At 42.9% G+C, this 22,890-nt stretch overlaps 1 protein-coding gene across 1 annotated transcript; it reads right to left on the reverse strand.

The window, feature by feature from the left end:
* Positions 1-19,318: 19,318 nt before the first annotated feature.
* On the reverse strand, positions 19,319-22,365 carry LOC117775804 (transmembrane protein 121). Its single transcript, XM_034609248.1, has 2 exons — positions 21,347-22,365; positions 19,319-21,069 (listed from the first exon to the last, which is right to left on the reverse strand). The coding sequence occupies exon 2, from the start codon at positions 20,846-20,848 to the stop codon at positions 19,898-19,900; it is 951 nt and encodes a 316-aa protein (XP_034465139.1). The 5' UTR covers positions 20,849-21,069; positions 21,347-22,365; the 3' UTR covers positions 19,319-19,897.
* Positions 22,366-22,890: the final 525 nt, after the last annotated feature.

The following is a 22,890-nucleotide window of genomic DNA, read 5'->3' on the forward strand; positions in this document are numbered from 1 at the left end:
TTAGTGCCTAAAGGCAATGCACTTGATTTTTTTTTTTATTGAACATTCAGGTCTCGTGTTTCAGCGTCATCCCTGCTGTAAAGGCAGTTTTATTAGAGGTTGATGCTACTTTTTAAAGTGGCAGCGTGGACATAAAGCTATTGAACATCAGCCAAGCCATGTTTCTACTTTATGATGATTATTGCCTCTCTGCGTCTGTGGATTTCATCACATCACAATATTTCTGTATCAAATACAGTCTGATCTTAGCTTATTGTCCAATGCAGACATATTTCTCAGGGCCTTCTTATCTGCATCAATGCCGATGGATTGTTTCGTCTGTATGAACAAACATCATTATGAGACAAAGCGGGGGTGGGGTGTGCTAACCAAACACTTTCATTATGTTTTTTCATGTTTGGCACACACCAAAATAAATCCCTTCTTTGCCTTTGCTTTCCAAAAACAAACCAGCAGCGTCGCCTCATGCATTTTCTTAATGCTCAATTTGGCTGCAGAGCCTCAACTATAATTACACAGGTAGTGTTGACAAATGTGCGACTGTGCCCTGTAGAATTGACCAGTGTTTACTTTGGTCCTGGCTCCTAAAATATTTACAGCCAATGAATATGAAAGCAGGACACACGTGCATCCTTCTCGCCGCGATGTGAAGACTGGCAGCAATGGGAACCACTGAAGGGAGAAAACTAAGCAAGGTTATGGTCAAATGTGAAGTGGTGCAGGGCTCTTAATGCTGGTATATTAGTCTCTGTCAGAGCTTGGTTAGAGGCTGTGTTATCTGGAGAGGATCCAGCCGTGTCAGCGGGGTGAGAACAGGCCCATTTACCTCCAGTCAGCCGCTGCCTTACATCACAGGGCTTCACTTAAAACTCCGGAGGGCTCAGACTCCGTTGACTCTTACACATCTGACCAATTAGCTGGTTCTGACCGCAAGCACGGCGGATTAACTGTAGGTGATAAATTCCAGTAAAGAGGCGAGAAACGAGGGGAAAACTGGCCAAAGTTGTTTGTCTTTACGGTCTTGCCGGGAGATTAGGACACCACCAACCCTTCCTTCGTGTTGCATCACACACACTCAACACAGATAATGTGCCGTCCCCTCAGATTCCTCAGAATGTATTCTCTATTCACACATGATGTTTTATTCATGGTTGTGGCTGTCACTTGTCAGCGCGAGTCCACCTCCTCCAGACAGATTTGTGTGACTTGCTCGAAGGGATTCCACTGTCCTCGCTCGGAAAAATCTGTTCCAGTTTCATGCAAATATTTTGGTTTGCATCAACCTGAGGCCGTAAACTGATGAACTCGTCAGTGTCAGGCTTCAAACCTCAGGTGATGCTGCGCCATCCATCACAATCCATTGTGCAGTGATTTCTTTATTTCTTTAACCTTGATTTAATGATGTAAGAGTCACGTTGTGATTAAGATACCTTGTTCACGACATGAGTGGGCAGCATCAAGGCTAAAAAAAACTTAACATGGTTATTGATTTTAATACCCCATGTGCTCAAAGTGGGGGAAGTAGTTTCATAATTACTTACATAATTAGTTATGTAATGAACTGTAATGTGTTTATCTCTGCAGACACTTGAAAAGCAGCATGTCCCCTCAATACTATGATAAATTGGGTGCTCATGTTAGTTAAACCACTTGCTGAAGGTAATTTAGAAGATCATTTTGTGAAACTCCAGCAACAGCACCACAATTATAACACATCACAAGATAACAGTTTGTAAGACATATTCTGGAAAATGGAGAAGACAGAGCCAGTTGCACATTAAGTTTTCCTTAAGGCTTTCTGCCAGAGAGCTTCTGCACGTGGTCTATTTTAACCCACACCAGGATCTCTTACTCAAACTATTCAAGTTGTTTCTTGAAGCAACACTATGTGACTTTTACTGAGTATCAGCGCCTCTTGCAGCTAAACATGTTGATTAAATCTGTTTGGCTCTGTGCCCGAGTGATGAAGTGGTTTTAAATGAGAGAAAACTGTGGATATTACCCATCATCCTCTGCTTCCAGATCAAAAAGAGCTACAGCAAATTCTGTTTAGTATTCTTGATATTTTAAAGCTTTTTCTAAATATAAGATAATGGGTTAGGGTTAGGGTTAAAGTCGTTTTAACTGATCTACAGTTCACCATTACTCTTGGACTTGATTCTGGCAATTTAAGCTGTGACTATTAAACTGCTCTCAGATAAACACTGAACTCCAGATAATCTCTTGAAATGATCTGGAGTGGCTGCAAGAGTAAGAGCTCATATGTCCACTTGCTGCTCCGGAGAGTGAGTGGGCAAGTTGATGACTCTTCTAACATCTCCGGATGAAAAAAAGAGGAGCCATTCATGTAGAAGACGCAGACAAAGATGTCAACTTGTAAAGACAAAGAGATTCAAGAGCTTTTGTGGATATGGGGCAAAGCTGGTTGTGCAGCTGTGAACAAAAACATGTGATCGCCACAGCAGAATGTTTGTTAAGTCCTGTCTCCGCCTGTTGCACCACCCATGGACTGAACTCCGATTGTTTTGAACACGTCTGATCGGAGAATCTCCTGCTGCCCTCTTCATATGTGAGAATCAAAGTCAGACAAAGTCCGGACCCTATTGTGTGGGTATTCACCGGAGTTCATGTGTGAAAACAGCTTCCGTCAGCTACACACTTCTCACAGGAGATGGTAGCTGCTCACTGAAGTCACGTAGAGCAAGAACAATCATTCAGGGTGACGAGTGGGAGTGGCAATGGAAGAGTTCCTGCTTTAGAAAATGGTTGAGTGGCCAGTTATTACCACTGCTGGGTTATAATTGTGAGTTTGTTGTTAAGTGGCTTCAGTCGTATTCTCCACGGGGCTGGCAGTTTTGCCCTCACAGCTTCTTCGCTGTCTACTCAGTGAATAAATAAATTATTAAGTAAATGTGAAAATGGTGCTGAAACCTGAATCGAACAGGATTGAGTTGCACTCTCCAAATTAGAGTTGTTGTTTTCTGTTAGGAATAAATCAATCATGACAAAATCTTTGGACCCATTGTTTTGGCATAACAGTCTGCAACTTTAATGTTTGGTTGAGTCTTCATGCTCTCAGCGGTGTTTTCAGTATCCAGTATCCATCTTTAACAAAACTCTAAAATCCATATTGTTGAGCACGAGAGAGAGGTGTGTGGTCCTTTCTGAGGCTGTATGTTGTGTGTTTTATTTTGTAGTGCAGTGCATTAGACTACCGGGTGTTCGGTGTCCAAGCTCTACGAGGCAAAGATTTACCCAGAACCCAGACAACATCAGGGAATTAATTAAAAACAATATTGTTTTACCATTTTTTACATTCTAGTTTAATTTGCAGTAACGATTTTCCTCTAGTAGTTGACACCGGATTGGTTGAAATACGATCAGGTTGTTATGCAGGAGAAGCGACTCAGCGGTTTCCCCAAAGGTCACTGTATTGTCCTCGTCTTTGGCACCGACTTTAATAATGCATATTGCACTTAGGCTTGACTGTGTGGGCATGTATGATCCCCGCTAAATGAAAAATGGTCTTGGATCACATCCAGGTGGCTGCATTGCCTCTATGGGCATAAAAGGATTCAACAACCCATTCTAGTTAAAACTGCTTCGTCTGATGCAGCGTTAATTCAATTTGTAATAGAGTCTTCGACACACTTGTGTGGATAATGAGTGCTCAGCTTGCCGTTAAAGCTGTCACATTGCATAAGTCTTGTTAAAACTTTTTCAAATCAGATTGCTCCAAACCAAGATCACTTTGTTCACCTTCGTAAGGTTTTCTCAAAGGTTCAATCTTTTAATGACGAAAGTGAGATTTCCATTTTTTATCTGATTGTCAAAGTGGCTCTAAAGGTGCAATATAAATACTATGAGGGTAACAAAGTGCTACATCCACAGAGAAATGCAATTCCGTTGTTTCTGATGTCACCGCCCTCAGGCATGCCCCAACATGACTCACACTTGCTGCTTTCAGATATGCACTGAACTCCGGATATTCTCCAGAAGTTATCTGAAGGGGCTGTGGACATTTCCCAGAGGTTCTCTTGCAAGCCAGTGGAAAATGTGGGGAAAGTGTCCAAGTGAGCCCCTGTGCAGCAGGAAGTCTGTAAAATTCACAGTGAGCGAGTGGAGACGAAAAACTGGAGAGAAAAGAAAGAATCCAAATAATAATATAATATCAGGTAAAATACACACAGAAGACGCTGATGAAGATTTCAACTTGCAGAAAGAGCCAGATTGGAGAGCTTTTGGTGTCATTGTGCACGAAACAAAAGACACAATTTCTGCAGTGGAATTTATACGTTGTGTACACGCCGCCCATCACGTTAATGCTCCTGTTGTTGTGAACGTGTGTCTGACCCAGACGATGTCCTGCTGAGTTCTTCATATCTTCATATAGTTCATGTCTGAAAACAGCTGCTGATTCATCCAGCAACCTTGCAAGATTTTGTTTCTCCGTGTGTTTACCTGGAGTTTCCTGTTCTGTCAGCCGAGTTGTTTTATGAGTTACACTTGGACTGAGAACCAGCTGTTATTGTGTGTGTGTGTGTGTGTGTGTGTGTGTGTGTGTGTGTGTGTGTGTGTGTGTGTGTGTGTGTGTGTGTGTGTGTGTGTGTGTGTGTGTACTGTAAACTTGCTTACTCACAATTAAGAGATGAAATTACCTGCCTGGAGTCAGAGCTCTCAAAAAATCTAAGCTGCTCGACAGCTTTGTCTCTGTAGCTGTTGCTCAGGTAAAGCATATGTCGACCGTCATTTCTCCATATGTACAGTTGACAAGCTGGTACATGTTACTTCCACGCACTCACCTTGACGATGCCGTCGGTCTTTCTTCTGCAGCACCAATCGATCCCGTTTCAAACTCCACACAGTCTTGCAGTGGCAGAACAAGGGTCGCTCCTTCTCCTGGTTATTCACTCACCACATTCCCCTTCACTTTCCTCCAGGTTTTTGGCACCGAAAACTACAAATTATATGAACACACCTGAAAATGTATAACTTGTGTAAGTTCACAACAGTTGGTTATGTTTTGGAAAAGTTAGTGGTCTGGTTTGAGGCAAAAGAAGTTCACAGTGACATCAGACACAATGGGTTTATTTAGACTTCACCATGATCTTTCTCTGACAGAAACTTAAAGGCTTTTGTTGTCTAAACCCAACCAACCCTGAACCTCTGACATTAATACATCTAGTGCTTGGTTCAACAAAGGAGAAAAGAAAAATGAATGTGTCTTAAAATGTTCCAGCCAGCGATTATGTTTCCAACAAAGTGTATTTCTGTTGCAGTGGTTTACACAGGAGAATTAAGTGTATTTGAACCATTTTACACATGTAGTCCTGTGTTACTGTGGATGAACATAATACAGTGACCTTACAGAAGTAAATACCATCGCAGCTTAAATGCCCTCGAAAAACAATTTTAAAAACAAGCGAGGAGCAATCTGAGCATCTCCGTGCAAGATCATTTGTAGTACTGTACTAATTCCATCTGAATAAATCTATAACAGACTATTCATGAAAATGGGAAGCCCTCTATTAAAGCCATTTGACAAAGTGGATGCTCGCATGAATTCATTAATACCAGGGACTGTTCTTTGAGAATACTGATGAACTCTGACTTAATGTTTGGACTGTGCTAAGGCCCACATAAAACCTCGGTTAAAGTTTATATTATAATTATTACAATTTATCACCGGCAGCCCACTGAAAATGTGTCTGTTCCTAATAAACCTACTCGTCTGTGTAATTTGAATAATGTGCTTGTTTTGCTCATTGATGAACTGCGGTGGAACAGCTCTCGGGGCCGGGTGCAGGGACTTGATCACCAGTCTGGACACACACACGAAGGGCATGATGAGCTTTTAAAATACTGCTAGTGTTATTTTTTTTTAAAGCAGACGTTGTCGGTATTGACCAGCAGCTCTTGTGTGGCAGCTCTAGAGGAGTTAATTGCTTCCCATCATCTTTTATACTTTGTGCGAGAGCTGTCAGAAGTGCGTGTGGCCTTCATAGTCTGTTCCCCCCCCTGGTCGCTCATGTGACTCCCTCCGCGGAGCAGTGGATTAATCTGCGGCTAGTGAATCATCATGTTGCCCGCTCCCTGGCATTTGTTCACTCTAATATCTAGTTCTACATGGGTTGTCTGACAGCATGAGGTATACAAATCCAATAGCCTTTTTTCACACATCATAAATAAGAGTCTCTTCCAAACTTGGAATTGAGGAAAGTTTATAGCCGTTCTGTAGGATAGTTTTTCCTGATTTTTCAAACATCCACCTCGGATTTAATTACTGCACTGGATGTGAAGGACGGAGTGTGACAGCCGTGCATCTACACAACCACAGACGACTAAAGAAGCCAACGCTTAATGGTATCTGTTTGGAGCGAGCAATATTTTCAGTGTCTCTTTTGATGGATCTCGGATTTCTGCTCATCTACTTAATAAATGAAAGCATAAGAAAGAGAGCTGGTGAGAATGATTATTTCGGGGTGCCTTTATAGCGCTCCCCCTTCACGCCGCCTGCGTGGTGTGATTTGTGGAGAGATTGAAAAGAGGCTGGCTGGTCGAGCAGAGACTGGCGCTTGATTTACACACACTGTTAAATCACACAGACAGCTGGCTGCCGGCGCTGCCCACCAGCCCGCCTCTGACACAGATCTATCTCCGTGCAGGAGCTCCTCTGCTTTCTGAACCTGATGGCAGCTGTACCACACATCCCAGTGCAGAGCCCCCGCAGCTCCGGCCTGCTGTTGACAATGGTGGACGCTGTGCAGCAACTGCCGATAAATGATTTTCTAGCCTGGGACGGCTTCAAGAGGATAGTCTAAGCCTCAGAAAGCGAGGGAGAATCGGCGACAGAGAGAAGAGAGGGGTTCAGAAGGAGCCGCTGGTCAGGTGGCCATTGTTTGTGGTGGGATGGATAAATCTCCATGACTGAAAGCACAAAGACCGTCTGCAGTCCTGTCTCCCAGAGGAGTATGGATGCTTTTCTTCTCGGTGCAGGAAAACAATTTCAGTATTTTTTTGAATGCACCTGTTCTTTGTCTCTACATTGAGTTTGAGTAGGAAATGCAGCCTGGTCCCTGTAGAAAAACTTCAAAACCGAAGAGTTTCTCATAAAATAATTAAAACTCCATCTCAGTTTACTTATCCGGACGTGGTTCCAAATTGCGTGGGCACAGTTAAATCCACAGATATATTCTAACACAGACAGACGCTTATTTATTCAGTCAGTTTAATAAGTTCTTTACACACAGCCAGGGTAAAAACATGTTTGAAGACACCAACAAAAGACTTATCACACATTTTTAAGAATCAGGACATGAGACAATATTTGAGAAGTTAACAAGCACATCAATGTCAGTGGTGATGACTTGTACAAACAACAGTCAGGGTGACTCAACTCATTAAATTGCATTTTGGCAAACTGAGGAACACACGAGCCATTAATTTCTAGTTCGTACAGCCGCCAAATAAGACAAGATTAGCTCTCCAGTCACTTTTATTTCATTCAAATTGGGAAACCTTTTACATTCAGATGCAGAACCACTTATTTTACAACTGCTACTTAAACCCAGAAACGGCAGAAAAGAGAGATTATTTCCTCTGGCCAGAGATTTTCAGGCTGAATTTATCATGATTAATCTTGCCCTTTGAATTTCTCACAAGCTCAGTTTTAGATGTGTTGCTCTGAGTGAAGAATCTCCTCCGCCCTTGCTCATAAAACGGACCATTACAACCACAATCACTGTAAGTCTTTTTAAAAAACATCAAGTACCATTTTGCAACATTTGCACAGTATTTTATCCATAATTGTTTTTACAAAGTAGCTTAATTCATAACTATAAAATGATTGCATAATTTGATCGTAGTGCTCACACAGAGAAGCTTTTTAATGCAGCAAAATGTGTTTTCAACTAAAGTGGAAATGGTCTATTATCATTCAATTATACTGTGGTGATGCTGGTTGCACATTTTTCTTAAACTGTACAAGTGACCCGCATTAATTGAAGTGCACCAAGTAAAGACCTGCTGCAGAACCCTGAAGCTGCGTCCCCGCTGCTGCACAAAGAGCTGTTCGATTATTACTGAATGTAACTTGTGTCCAAATTGCACCCAATTAAATGCTGCACTACCTTGGGCCCTGAACAATACACACGGCGAGTCTGAAGCAAATGAGGTGAATGGTTCTCAAGATATGTCTGGTTTTCATGTGATGTTGTTTAATTTTATACGATGTAAATTACTTTAATTGATTAAAGTTGTTGCCTTTCGTCGAGCTGCCCTGCTGGTCTTGAATGTTGAATCCTGATCTCGCCCTGAAAACATGTCTCTTGATCAAGTCTTGCAGCTCACAGAGAACTAGTTCATCTATATAGGGTAGAAATGCAGACAGGAAAAGAGTTCAGCCTCCCAGTGAAATTCCCAACAGTAACACACACTTGTTTTCCTGGCAGCATTGCAAACCGAGGCTGTCATCAGAGAAACAACAAGGCCTCCTCTCCACAGTGCACAGCTAGGAAAAAGCCCACTAGATACCATATTGAGATCAGTGAGAGCTGACTTTACTCACATAATCACCAGCTGAGCACGATGCGTGGAGATAAAAGGTTCCTGTGTTAGATCCAGCGTTTATGTTTCAACATAGCGTTCCATCTCCTCCATCTGAGGAATCAGCCAACAGTCTACCCAACATTTTCTGGCCTTTGACATGCACTGAAAAATAATATTTGACACGAGTGTCAATCTGGACACTGATCTGTCACATTCAGCCTCATTTCTCACATCTGAAACGCTGCAACCAACCCTTTTTTAGCACAGGCTTAGTGTCACCGTGGCTTATTACTGGCATGAAGTACCTGGCAGCTGAACTGAGGCTGCTGCTGGGGACTTTTCTGTCCTTAATCTCATTAGTGCAAAAGGCCTCTTTTCTTGAGGCTACTATATGTTTCCTAAATAATTCAATGTCACTTGTTAGTGACAGTGAAATGCTTAATACAGTTTTACTGTCAGCGTCAGGTAGCTGCACAACTGCACCAAATGTTGCATACTAGCTATTTATGTACAAATCTGCAAGACATTTATTGCAGGATTACGTTTCTTTAAATTGATCTGTGCGTTTCAGAAGCCTGATATGAATAATACGTTGTTTCATTTCAAACCTGCTCGCTGGCAGAGAGTTAGATGAGAAGACAGATAGTTTATCATGAAGACCAATATCAATTTGCGACCCGCTAGGACATCATAGTATTACTAAATTGACAACTTTAACATTTAAGCCAATTCTAGAATGTATTGTCATGTGCTGTGTCGTCAGGTCTGAGGACTCAACCAGTAGCACCATTAAAACAAAGAAACCAAAATGTCAGATGTCACTTGATTACATTTGTCTTTTTACTCGATACACACATTATATCACCAACACTGAAGTAAACTCTACAAAAGTAGAGCCATGTACATTATTTCATTACAGAATAAAATTGATATCTTATTGGTGCAGTCTGGACAAAACTGAACATTATAAGTGGAGGATTTATTTCTGGGCTGTTATTCAAGGATCTTCTTGATTGTGACTAATTTGTGACTCACAGTGACTCATGAAGAGGTGGAATTCATCACATTCGCTCATGTTGTTCCATCTTTCCAGAGTAATTTGTCATCAGAAATGTCTTGCAAACTCAATTGATCCTAATACAGGACTACACTTCTATCTATCCATTATCTATGCAGCTTATCTTTTGAGGGTCACTGGGGAGCTGGAGCCAATCCCATCTGACATAGTGCGAGAGGCGGGGTACACCCTGGTCAGGTTGATGGTGTGTTGTAGGATCTACATACAGAGACAGACTTGCACACTCACATTCACACTTCACTTCAATTAATAAGCCCTGTACCAATTCCTCTCGCTTGGACCTACTCCTAGATATGAAGTGCCCCTTCCGAAAGGAGCCACAAGGTAGAGGGCTATACAATCTTCAAACTTCATATTCAGGACATGAGAGTAACTCTCTTATCTCACTCAGACTGTTTACATGCTTGCTTTGATGGCGTTAACAGTGATTTTCTTGAAATGCTTGTCACTGTGATTCACTTACATTTTCATTTGCTACTGCAATAAAATAATACATTCTGATGGATTTAAAAAAATGTTCATGGTTATTTTGCAAGATTTCATACTTACATTAATGAGCATTTTACCCGCAGCGGTCGCCATGTTGATTTGCTTCGTCCGTTCGTAAAGCAACTACCCCTTTATTTTTAGGGAAGGGCCAGATGGCCACTACCCCCTACATCACTTAGAAAACTGTCTAGCTATTCCTTGAAACACATGAGCTTTGTTTGGCAATCGACAAGCTGAAGATGAGTGTGTGAGGACTACTCGCCTCATAAATCCACGATTAACCAATAAACATCCCTCTGCCAGAGCGACACAATTAAAGAGTGGAGAGTCATTAACGGAAATTCCGAAATCATCTGCATAAAATCTCCTCAATTACTTTGCGAGCTCATCTGTCTCTCCCCCTGCACATATCAGCACTGAGGTTCTTGTTCCTGACCTTATCTCCATCACATTACGTCGTCCATCCCCCATCCAATCCACTCTTTATACACCCCGCTTCATCTTGATTTCCTACTTTCCTGTCACTAATTAGGTTACACCAGCGCTGGTTCATGGAGGAGCTGTCAAGCCGAACGATTAAACTTTCAAGGTCGTGTAGGTGGCAAAGATAGAAGAGAACGGTTGGTGTAAACTCTCAATATTATACTTTATGTGAAGACCTCACCTACACAGTCTAATGTTATCAGAAATATATATATATATATATATATAGTGCTCATCAAAGCATGAGGTGCGTGATTGCTTCCCTTTATCTACACTATTTTATCAGCTTGGCAACTTGGCAGCTTAATATATTCCTCCTATTCATTGTCCAACACTTTCAGAATTTACGGTTTAATAAGCTTATAAATAATCCCCCTTGTGTCTACAGATACAAAGAAGGTTAGCGAATGTCACTACACGGCCATCAATACTGTGGCAGGTTCAGTGACGGCGGGCAAATGGCTCCTGCCCCTCCGATATCTCGGCGAAACATTTTTACATCCCGGGAGACATCTCAGCGAGAGGTTTCATTCTGACTCATCCTCTCTCTGTTCCCGCCGCCGCCACCGCTGCGGCCACAGCACAGATCAGCTCGCTGCTTCCATCTATAAACATCCTTTGGTCTCTCTTCGGTAAGCATCAGCAGCCCCTGTTCCCTCTCTCTTCCTCACATCAGTCACTGAGCTGCAAGTCGCTCCATCTTCCTCTGTTTCTCCACAGGCCGCCCAAGCTCTCTCCAGAGGGCACTTTATCTATAGCGCTGGCAGGCAGGCAGTATATATTACAGCCATTTACAACCAGCTGATACACCTTTGACCGTTTCCCTTCACAGGTCGCTCTAATGATCAGCCGCCTGCGGACACGTCTCTTTGACAAGGCTCAAAAACTGTGTGCATCATCAAAAGGGCTCGCCGTACAAGTCTGGTTTTAGTTTACAGATGTTTGCACGACTGTAAACTACTTTGCTGTCAAATATAGGTTTTATGCTCTGTTGTGCACTGAATGAAGGGGATACTGAAGATCGCAGTTCCCGTTGCCATCTCTCCTACTCTGTAATCATCTAAGAAAGCGACAGGAAAAAAGCTGTTATCAAGAATTTCACATCTTATATTAAAGCTGCCTGTTGGGTGTTTGTTGGATTTGTATTCATTCTGCAGGCTTTAACTCAAACAGATGAAAACTTTTCAATACGGGAACAGAATACAAAGAAAATGTTTCTAGTAGTTAGTCAGGCACAAAGTAAGCTGCTTGACAAATGTCAATGGGATTCACATATTTGAGATAACTTACCTTTTCATTTTCTCTTGCTGGTGATGTATATTGTTTAGGATAGATAGATAGATAGATAGATAGATAGATAGATAGATAGATAGATAGATAGATAGATAGATTCTACTATATTTCACTTGGACCAAAATGCTAATATTAATGGGAGGGATTATAACACTGCTGAATTTGAAATTATAAAGTTGATGACTGTTTCGACTCTTGATATTTAAATGCACTACTCTCAAGGATTTCAACAAAATTAAACAAATTACCCATCTTATTTTCTTCTCTTATCTTTTCAATCCACTTTAAACATCACCGGCTCCTGGGTGGATGATAGTTGAAAGATAATAGTGGATTAATTGGTTGGGAGGATCGACCTGATGAGAGATGGAAATCAGATTTAACGAATCTGTTGAGCAGAGGCACCAGGCGTCAAAACAGTCTGAATGACTGTTCCTCTATTGATTCCTGACGTATTTTCATTCAGGCTTATGTTTGCTGTGATTTGATGTGACGTACAGACCCTTTGGAGAAAAAGAAAAGTCAGACGAGACATTAGAAGTGAGAAATGGCCTTTTCATCGTTAAGATATAGTACTGCAGTGGAAATTAAGGGCATGGAGGTTGATGTGCAGTCCAAGACTCACTGACCTTTTACGTCTGTTTTCTTCTTCAGCGGCTCAAGAGAAAAATATGTAGGTGTTCAGATGATTCTTCACCAGCCACCAGTTTGTTTCAGCTATTTTGTGCCGGACATGTAATGTACACTTGGCTTATCTATCCACGTTCTGTGGAATCAGCTTATGGGCTTTGATGAGAGCCGTGAGACTCGTTCATAAAGTCCATGTGCGGGCCATCAATGATAAGAACGAGCTGACATTGTCTGACAATGTGCTGCAGAGTGGACTCTTATAGACCTCATTCACAACAGACATTCTGACATGTCACAGCAGTAAAACCTCTGGTGTAACTCCCACCTGTTGGTGATGAGGTATTACGTAAAAAACGCAATATGGATAATCAATGACTGAATGTGTTGTCCTTGCAAACAGCTGTTGTGCACTTAAATTCTACATTTTACAATGAAACCACTGCTTACATGTGGGAGAAGAGCTGTTATTCTGCAAATAACAACCAAATGCTCCCTGTTTAAACCGGTAGGTGCACGCCCAGTATACATGAGAGGTCGTGTGATATTCGTTCGCTTGTGAGGACAAAGATCGTTTTAGATTAAAAATATTGCTTTCAAATGAAAACACAGCAGTAGGGATGTAGCCTATGTTTTTGTAGCAATGGGACACACTGACAGGCACAAAACAAAGCTTGCTTGTACTTGGTAATTATAGAAACAGGAGGCCCTGGGTTGTAGGAAGAGGTTAACAAATAAGCAGTTTCCTTATTTCTGGCTTCCGAACATTAATATTTGCCATCTGAAATTACTTATTCTTTCACCTGTAGCCAGTTTGGTAATTGAACTAACATTAGCAGCAGGAGGGAGTTGAAAATGATCACATTTTATCCCCCACATGGAAAGTAATAGTCCACTCACATAACAGACCTTTCTCACAGCAGACATCTTGTTTTCATAGAAAAATGCAATAATAACATAAATGGTGTCTCTGTTGTAGAAAATGTGTTGTCCTATCTATATATATCTATAGTGAATTTACTGTTGCAGTGTTATCATTGATACCGGGAAAAAAAAGTACCCATATACTGTGATGGACCACACTTCTGAAATGAAAAACATATCCGTCAGCTAATATTCTGCTGACGTTTTTGCATGACAGCGGGGTTATTAGATGGAGATTCACTGAATGAGTTAAGACGTATAATTAGGTTTTCCCTCTGCCCTAAAGGAATAGTTTGACATGAGGTGCCATCTAGTAAAATCCATGCATGGGCATCAGCTCAGTCTCCACATCATTTGACAGCCTGTCAAATTAAAGTCAACAGCATTTTAAACCAAAAGCAGCTCTCAGAAATGCCCTCCTCAAGGGAACTGCATGCGTATTAATATATGTTAATGTTTTGTCCTGTTAAACAGCTCTCGCTTTTCTCAAGCAGCTTGACGCAAACATCTGAGACTGACAACTGCTTCTTGGCCAGATGCTTATAAAACCACCACTTATCTTAACATTAAAGATTTAACCTTAACTGAAAACACATGTAGACATTTTAATCAAACTAGTGCATAGCCTGTTCTAAACTTTCCTGTTCTCTTGTCCTGTGTTTATGCTCCAGGGCGACTTCAGAATTATTCCTTGTCATTAGTGAGTCCTCAACAGTTCTACAATATACTGTCACTTTTTATTATTTGTGTACAGGACGTTGTGTGCAGAGTGTTTTATAAACAGTCTATGGTGCAGAGTGAAGTTAGAAAATGTCAAACTGCTCATCCTACCTGGTTTATCTGCAGTGAATATTTTATAGTCAATGTTTTTCATAAAATGAAACTGGATTTGCTTAATTACTGTCCGTGTGTGTGGCTTATGCAGTAGATAAGTTTGACTCATTTACTGAATTGGTGTTATTTTTTTCATACATTGCATGTCTGATATTTCAGAGGCAAGGGACACAATTTTCAGACCCAATTTCACAGCTTTTCAAAATAAAAGCTAATTATCTCAATGTAAACCATTGCAACAACAAAACAAACTTTGTGGTTTTACTTTGTAGACGAACCACTAAAGAGGAAGTGATTCTATGAAAGTTGTTGCCATGACAGAGATCAGCACCAGCGACTCCTGGGATGTCTGTGTCAGTCCGATGTTGGGTGTAATAAAGATGATCCGATTATCAAAATGCAATTTTGACCCAGTTGCTGACCACTGCTGTTGTGTGTCCAAGGACGTAGAAGAAGACATGTTCAACTGTCCACAGACTTAAGGCACACGGCCCCATCCCACTGAGTGCTACAGAGCTTTGGTCGCCTGCCTATTAAGTTTTTATTAATATTAAAGGTATCGAGTGTCCAAATCGCAGAAATTCGACACTGGAGTTCCTGGAGCAGGTAAGATAAACATTTCCTGTGATATGCATTTCACATACAGACAGACATTTGTGGAATTGGTAGGTAGATCATAATAACTATTAAACATCACAGCATCAGTTCTATTACCCAGTGTTGCTCCAGTTTTCATTCTCAGGGATATTTCATCTCCTGTGTGAGGATCCAGTTAATCTTTCAGGACCGAAAACTGCCCTCAAACTAGAGATGAATGCTTTGTTGTAATTGTCAGGCTGTAGTCATTGTCACGCCAGCGGCATGCTGAGGGAAATTTAGAACAGCAGATTAACAGACACTGGCCCTCGCCGACGCAGCCACAGTATTACAAGTGTTATCAAGTAAGGGCAGCTAACATCACAAGAAATATGAGACAATATCCTCTATAACAGCTTTACCAGATGTTATATCCCATGCTGAACATCTCAATCTCGCAATGTTGGTGGATAGACACACGACATCACTGCTGTTTCAGATGTTCCTGCCATCACCATCTGTTTCATTAATGCCTGTGGTGACTTCTCTTATGATACTTCCTTCAGCCTTGAGGTAGACCCCGTTTCAAGACAGGCAGCTCATCAAAAGTACTGACAGGTGTTGTAGAGCAGACCAGGCCGACTGCAGGTGGTGGAACTGACAATATGCTTCCTGCCATAGGGTGAAGTGTGATTTTTTTTTATTTGTTGCCTTAACAAAGAAACATTATAAACAAGGATGAAAAAAACGGCTCTTTATATTTGTCACAATTTATACTACATAAGTGAATAACAAATGCATAACCACAATCACAGATGTTTTATGGTTATTTTTCTTTTAACAATGTGTATTATACAGAGGAAATGTTCCTTTAGGTCTTCAGGGACTTTGACTAAGACCTTTACATATAAATAGGTGCCTGTGAATAAGCCCCGCACGCAGCAGAGAGAAAAACCCATTTGAATCCTTTTATAGGTCAACAACGCCTGATGGAAATCTCACAGAGTCGCTGGGATTAGAGGCCAGATCTCAAAAAACCTTCGCCAAGTTTAAATATTGAAAGCCTTCACATTTACATTCCGCTCTTCACAGTGCCCGGAGCCACCGGCTTCTCATCTCCAACACCTGGGTTCCCCCGTTGGGTCGGCTCAAAGTTGCTGGCAGTCCAGCAGAGCGACCTGATTATTAGTAAGATCATACTGTCACAGGCTTGATCCTCCGCCGGGTTCACACTTCACAGCTGTTCTTAATCCTCTCTGAACTGTGCAAGTGCAAGATAGTGAGACCTTCCCTGGTACGGAGGCGCCGCGAGTCGCAGCTCTGCCCTCAGATCTCCTCTCATAAAATGTATACATGCGTGTCTAAAGGGTATATGTGAGGAAACAGTTGTATAATTACCCTGCAATGGTGGTAATATGGAGATTGAGTGTGCTGGGGAATAAAGATAAAATTGCACAAGTGTTTTCAATGCAGGGATGGGTAATTGTTCATCAAAATTGTTCAAGGATGTTAAATGCTGCCCACAGCTAATGTGCATGTCCTTGGAAAAGCTGTGTACATAAAGCATGTTTAGCAGGAATCAGCTGAGTGTCAAACTCTTTGTGCACAATAACTCTGTGACCTTTTCTCCATGTGCAAAGCTTCGACAAATTTTGACTGAGGCATTCACTGACACGTGAACCGACCCCTCGTGAACCGACCCCTCCACTGTTTGAAAGATGGTGCGCAGCTTTAAGTTTCAGCATTACAGAGAACCACATTTTGTGCAGCAGCATCACAAGCTCCCCTCCGCTTCATCCGACAAAACAAACTGCCGTTATTTGTGTGAAGAAAGTGGTCTTTTAAAATCTAATATCAGTCACCCTCCAGACAAGAGAATCAATACCTGATGAGCATTATTTTCTGAACCGGTTTGTTCTCCTGGCGCTATAGCATGCCTTCCATGAAAAATACATTTGTTTACCGGCTCCAAGACTGCTGAAGGTCGAGTTGTGAATTTACTGCCGACGTTAGTCTTGCTTGTTTGGTGCAGGCCACTCTGTCAGTGTTAATTTGGTAAAGCGGGGAGGTGCATCCAACATCCTCCCCCCCGGTTTATTAACATTCGAGACTGCGATGCATTAAAAAAAAACGTGTTCATCACAGATGAATGCAACATTCATTCAGGATCTGGCAGTGTGGGAAGGGCGATGTCGGGTGAGGTGGGATGGTGCTTACGGTCGGGTGGGGAGAATGCCCACAGGCCCACTTGTAGCCCCCACAGGAGTAGGTCATCGTTTTGTTCTTATCATCTTCACAAGACAGAAACTAGAATGGCACCCAGTATGGCTACAACAAGGCTAAAGCCCAAAATTTAAAAAACTCATAAATATTAGTCCCCTAAATATGCCTGAGTTTTCTTTTTCAGCAAAAATCTATGAAAATGTTGAAAAACTTCTTATCTTGCAATGTCATAGAAAGAGAAAAAAAAAATCCTGGATCACTTCCCTGATCAGGATCTGCATGGAAATTCAAAGGGGTCTTCCCTGAACAATAATGCATCCTCCCACCCGGTTTTGTGGTAATCCGTTTAGTAATTGTTGTGTAATCCTGATCACAAACAAACGCAGATGAAAACACAACCTCTTTAGTGGACATAACAAATGTATACAACCACTAGTCATATCCTAATAAGTGGTTGATACTAACTGTAGATAAAAGAAAATGCTGATAAACATTGAGTTTAGTAAACATCAGATATAGTAGTAGTAGAAGAGTAATGTGTACAGTGCAGGTCACGATCATGAACTGGTGCTAACGTTTGGTGTAACACACTAAGGAATCAACACATTGTAGTTTACAGAGAGTAAAGGGCTTTTGGGTTGAGCCAAAACGAGTTCATTATCACTTCTTCAGCCATCTGCCTTTGGTGTGTGACTGAAGTGCATCATCTGGTCGGACTCGCGACAACTCAGCCATCATCCTCACTCACATGTAAAGTAGCTGTTTTACACAGGCAGCGTTTAAATTGAAGTCACAGTGTGTCACATCACAGCAAGAAGGACTCAGGTTTGAGTCTGAGCATTAACATTCTTTGTGTCCACATGTTTGTCATAGATGATTTTCCCTTTTTCCTTCCATGCATTGCATGCTGGGATAGATATAAGCCCTTCTTGGACCGTATATGACTGTATTTTGTAATCCGGCATCAACAGTCATGTACCTCGAAATAAATGTAGTGCTGCTGGTTGAACTGCAACTCTCTAAGATATTTTATCATCACATTTTCTACATTCACCAAACTCCAGCAAATACACAATATGAACTGTCTAATGTAAAAACGGTAGGATTGTTCTTCCAGTGAGAATGGCCTTGTGAGATGCCTGGTAGTCTTAGGAAAATCAAAGTGTTGAGTTATTTGTAGCGATAGTTTCCTCTCTGGTGCAAACACATGTCAGGTTTACACTCAGTGAAGATTATCAAGGGTAAAGTCAGGTTATACTGATTTAATACCATCCTCTATAAAACCGCAGCATATTGTGTACAAACCTCTTGAATTGTGGGTCGATCACACTAGAATGAGGCTGTTTTTTATGAGAGTTTTAATAATGTCATCAAACGTCAACATTTGTCCTTAAGTAAAACTCTAAAGGATGAATGTTTCCCTTTCATTCCTGTAAAAACAATACAATCCATTAGTGTGTATCAAAGAGTCAAAATTGCTGAAGCAACTTTACAAGCCAACAACACAGATGAATAATGCTGGCTAAAGCAGTCTCACTGTGGTAGTCTGGTGTGTGCCACAGAAATCTTGCCACCTTCCTGTAGCTGTGCTTTGCACAGTTGAAAATATTGGAAGAGCTTCTGCACACCTTCAAAAACATGGAGGGCCAGTCTGCTCTAAATTATGCAAGCAGTCTGAGTGAGAGTACAAGAGAAGAAACTTACTCTAATTTTTTTTTACTGTGGCCCCTGTGTCAGTGTTATTATTTTATTTTTGTGCTGTATCATATTATCCTGACTGATCTGCTGCCACGGCTAAGCTCAAGCACAGATAGGCAGCGAGCGCCTGAGGAGGATATTAAACAGGTTTCCTTATTTGGGAATCATTCTCCATCTGCAGCGTTGCCCCTTGGTTGAGTATTCTGTCCTACATAGTGTGCTACAGCAGCATCGCCGCCCAGTCACCCATCAGTGATCAAACCCCTACAACTGAATATATATTCACATGTGCCTCTGGCTCAAAATAAGAAGCCCTGTATGTGAGGATCTCACTCACGATTAATGACATTGCAAAGGCACCACTTCAGCAATTAAGAGGTCTCTAATTGAAGAGTGAACCAAGTGGGGAAAAAAATCATTGTCTATTTCCTTTTGCTACCGAAGTTAATTAAAGTACATTTGCTGAATTTTAATTAAAATGTTAACAATACTCAACCGGTCCAATAACTTTTAAATGATTCCATGAAAAAAAACCTTTACAGCCAGTGAAAGACCAATAAAGCCTTTATCTTGTACACAATACTTTATCAAAGAATCACATATAAAAACACACGTCTTTCAAGAGAAAGCTTTAACTGCTGTTTTCATTCTAATTACGTTGATGCTCTCATTGGTTGCACCTTCTGACTTTGTCACGTTAAAGCCCCGGACTACTAAGAACATTCGAGCAACAGAAAAAACACACCACAGCACACGGACCCTTAAAGTCAAGATTAGAACAACACACATTTTGAAAATATATCCTCTGATCTTGCAGTAGTGGCCTTTTTTTTCATTTGTACAATTAGAAAAAATACACAGTTAACTGAATTCACTGAATGCTTTAACAAACTCACGAGGGATACTGTATTTTGCACCATGACTGCTTTGGATATAGCACTGCTCTGTCTTCTGCTCTAAGTGTCTGCAGTGTCCTGTGTGCCATGAAGCAGTGGAGGTGAAGGTCTCCTGTGTGTCCACATGAGAGTTCACATGCCCTAAAGCTGCGGAACATTGTGCCCTGCCAGCGTCCTGAGGGTCAAACATATTCACATCGCCGTCTCCAGGATTCGGCTCGCCGCTCTGTCATGTGTGTTCGCAAGTTGTCACCTCGGGGAGGGGCGTCTGGTCCTGCATGACCACTTGAGGGGGGGTGGGGGCGGGGCGAGCGTGGGCCACCGAGTTTTTCTGCAGCTCGACCCCGAAGGCGGGAGGAGCGCTCTGCAACTGTCTCCTGTACTGCACAAAGCTGCAGGTCTTTAGGATGATGGCCAGGACGTTCTTCCCTATCAGGATCCCCGACACCCTGGCGTCCCGGTACAGAATCATGTTCCCACCGCGGATGAAGAGCGTGATGACGTTGATGGTCACCAAGCTGAGGATGGGGTACAGGAGCATCTTGTGGGGCACGATGTTGATGCCCTGCATGCTGATCTCGCTCAAGGACACGCAGGGCAGCACGAGCAGGAGGATGTAGCAGTAGAAGAACATCAGGCCCTCCGCCCACAGAGGGAGCCCCTTTTTCTGAGGCTCCCACAGGTTGGCCTGGATGTCCAGTATGTCCAGCAAGTCCACCACCACCCAGAAGAGACGGTTGCGGATCTCCTCGCGCTTCTTGAAGGCGCGCACGTACTCCATGTGGTCGATAGCAACCAGCACCACGAACAGCACCGGAATGCAGATGGACAGCAGAAGTGTTAGCGCCTTCCTCGCGAGAGCGTCCAAGCTCTTCCTGTCCGCCTTGTAGTTTTGATACACAAAGTAGACCTTGATCTCCAGCACGAAGATGTAAAGGAACCACAGGATCATGGCGTAGCCTCGCTTAGACGTGCGCACCTCAGCACCCACCCACACCGCTACGTAACGCAGCACGATTAGGAAGCAGATGTCTCCCACCATCACCATGATGCATATGCCAATCTTGCGTGGTCCGTGGTTCTGCTCCACCAGGTAGGCGTCAATCAGCGCCATGCTGCTCATGATCAGAATGGTGGAGAGGCACACGTGGGGCTTGTTGGTGGGAGGTGGGGGTACCATCCTTGCTTGGTTGATGGGGGGGAGGGGAGGAGGAGAAAGAGGAGTGTTGTTGAGGAGGGGAGTGCAACGGGTCCTCTGTTTGTCCAGTGAGGAGGCAGATCAGATAGTGCTGCTAGACAGTGGTGTTCCCCTCCATTGCCTCTGCCTTGGACAGAATCCAGGATGCATTAATAGGATTCTCACAGATCACTTCAATCAATCTGCGCTTGTGCCTAAGCCACCTGCCGGGTAGACAGTACCCCTCATTTAGTAAATGATGTTCATTGGCAAATGGTCTGTAAACATACAGGTTCACTTGTGCAAAAAATTAATAAATCCCAGGAGGTGTCTGCCTTTCACACCCTGATAAGCATTCATTGAGCAGTTTATTCAACGAGTTCCAATTTCTGTTATCAAAAAGAGGAAAAAGTTGCTGCAATGTGCTCTCATAACACTCTCCGCACCGTTGTATTCATACAGGCTTAAGCCTCAGAGATAAGAATCCAGCTGAATACTCACTTGTGTCCCTCTTTGTACTTTATCCTAATGACTGGCAGCGAGCGATCATCCATGAGAATGCGCGGGGAGATCACGAAGCCCATCTGTAATCCACAGGGGGAGAGAGGAGAAAACGCACAGGATCCTCTCCTTCTCCGATTGCCGTAAATCCACCAGTCAGGGATGTGTTTCTGTTTTTCTTTTCTTTCTTTTCACACGAAAGAGAAATCCCCCAAAATATTGCTGCCGTAATCCACTTCCTTCTCAGACTGAATCACAAGGAGGCATCTTAATGATCACAAACACTGCTCTCAATTTCTGCAACTAAGAAGAGAGGTTAGTTTGTGTTGTGCTCAGATAGAAGGTTTAAACCCCCAACTCCAAAAAACAGAAAAAGGAAAAAATGGTAAAGTTAGCAGAAAAACTAGTCCTGCTGAAAAGCGAATCTCCTCTCCAGAAGTTTTCCTCTCCAGCATTCACCATCCCCGGACAAGAAAATGAAATATCGTGTACCTGTAAATTTCAATGTGCTGAATCTTGCAGTGTGTGTGTCCTTCTTCTCTCAGCTGTTTGCATGTGGGTTCCTCTACATGTGTGTGTGTGTGTGCAGGTTTCAGCTGGTCTCAACGCTTCGTTGTGGCTGTAAAATGCTGCCCCCTGGCTCGATCCTGGCCACTGCGCCGTTTGCTGTCTCTTGCTTGAGCAGCCTTTTTTTGCCAGGGACACCGGTATCAGCAGCTCTGATTCCCCTGTCGTCTCCACTCAACGTGCTCTGCCAGCACCACCGGCACTGTGATACTCCAACGCCGCCTGCCTCTCTCTGCCCGTCCCTCTCTTCTGCACTTCTCAGCCCTCTCTGCGAAGTCAGAGAGATGCTCCTCTGGTGCGTGCAGACACACTCCTGGGTTTTCTCTCTCTCTCTTTTTTCTCTGTGTGTGTCTGCCTCGCAGCTACCCTCCTCTTCCTTCTCCCTCTTCTGCTCAAGTAAAGGCACTTGCTGTGTGGAGGTGACGCTCAGCAGACCACAGCTGCAGAGAGGGAAAAGAGGTAGAGAGAGGGAGGGAGAGCGAGAGAGAGAGAGAACACTTTTCCAGGGGGTGGAGAAAGGCGGGGAGGGGAGGGAAGACGAGCCAGCCTTTTGCAGCTTAGCTGAATGCACAACTTCTCCCTCTCAACCTTTTTTCTTCTTCGCTCACATCCCTCTCTTCTATTCACATTTGTGTCTTGTGCTGATATCCTCTTTTCTTGGGCTGTTTCAAATTTCTTGGGCTCCCAGAGAGAAAAAAAACAGCCCTGCTTTTCCTTCGTCTTTGAGGAGCCCATTAAGGTTTCGGGCATTTTCTCGAGGTGCAGGGATGAAAAGTGATCCGGTGAGGGGATGGGAGTGAGGTGGGAGGGGGGGCGGAGGAAAGGAGATGCTCTCCAGTGTGGGATGCAGGAAGCCAGCTTCCCAGCAGGCTGTGTGTCTGCAGTCTGGGGAGACATAGAGGGGAGGCAGGGAGGGAGGGAGGAGGGGTGAGGCGTGCAGTGGCTCCTCCTGACAGAGAGTCTCTCTATTGATCTAC

The sequence above is a fragment of the Hippoglossus hippoglossus genome, chromosome 15 (assembly GCF_009819705.1).
Source record: "Hippoglossus hippoglossus isolate fHipHip1 chromosome 15, fHipHip1.pri, whole genome shotgun sequence".
In the NCBI taxonomy this organism is placed as follows: domain Eukaryota; kingdom Metazoa; phylum Chordata; class Actinopteri; order Pleuronectiformes; family Pleuronectidae; genus Hippoglossus; species Hippoglossus hippoglossus.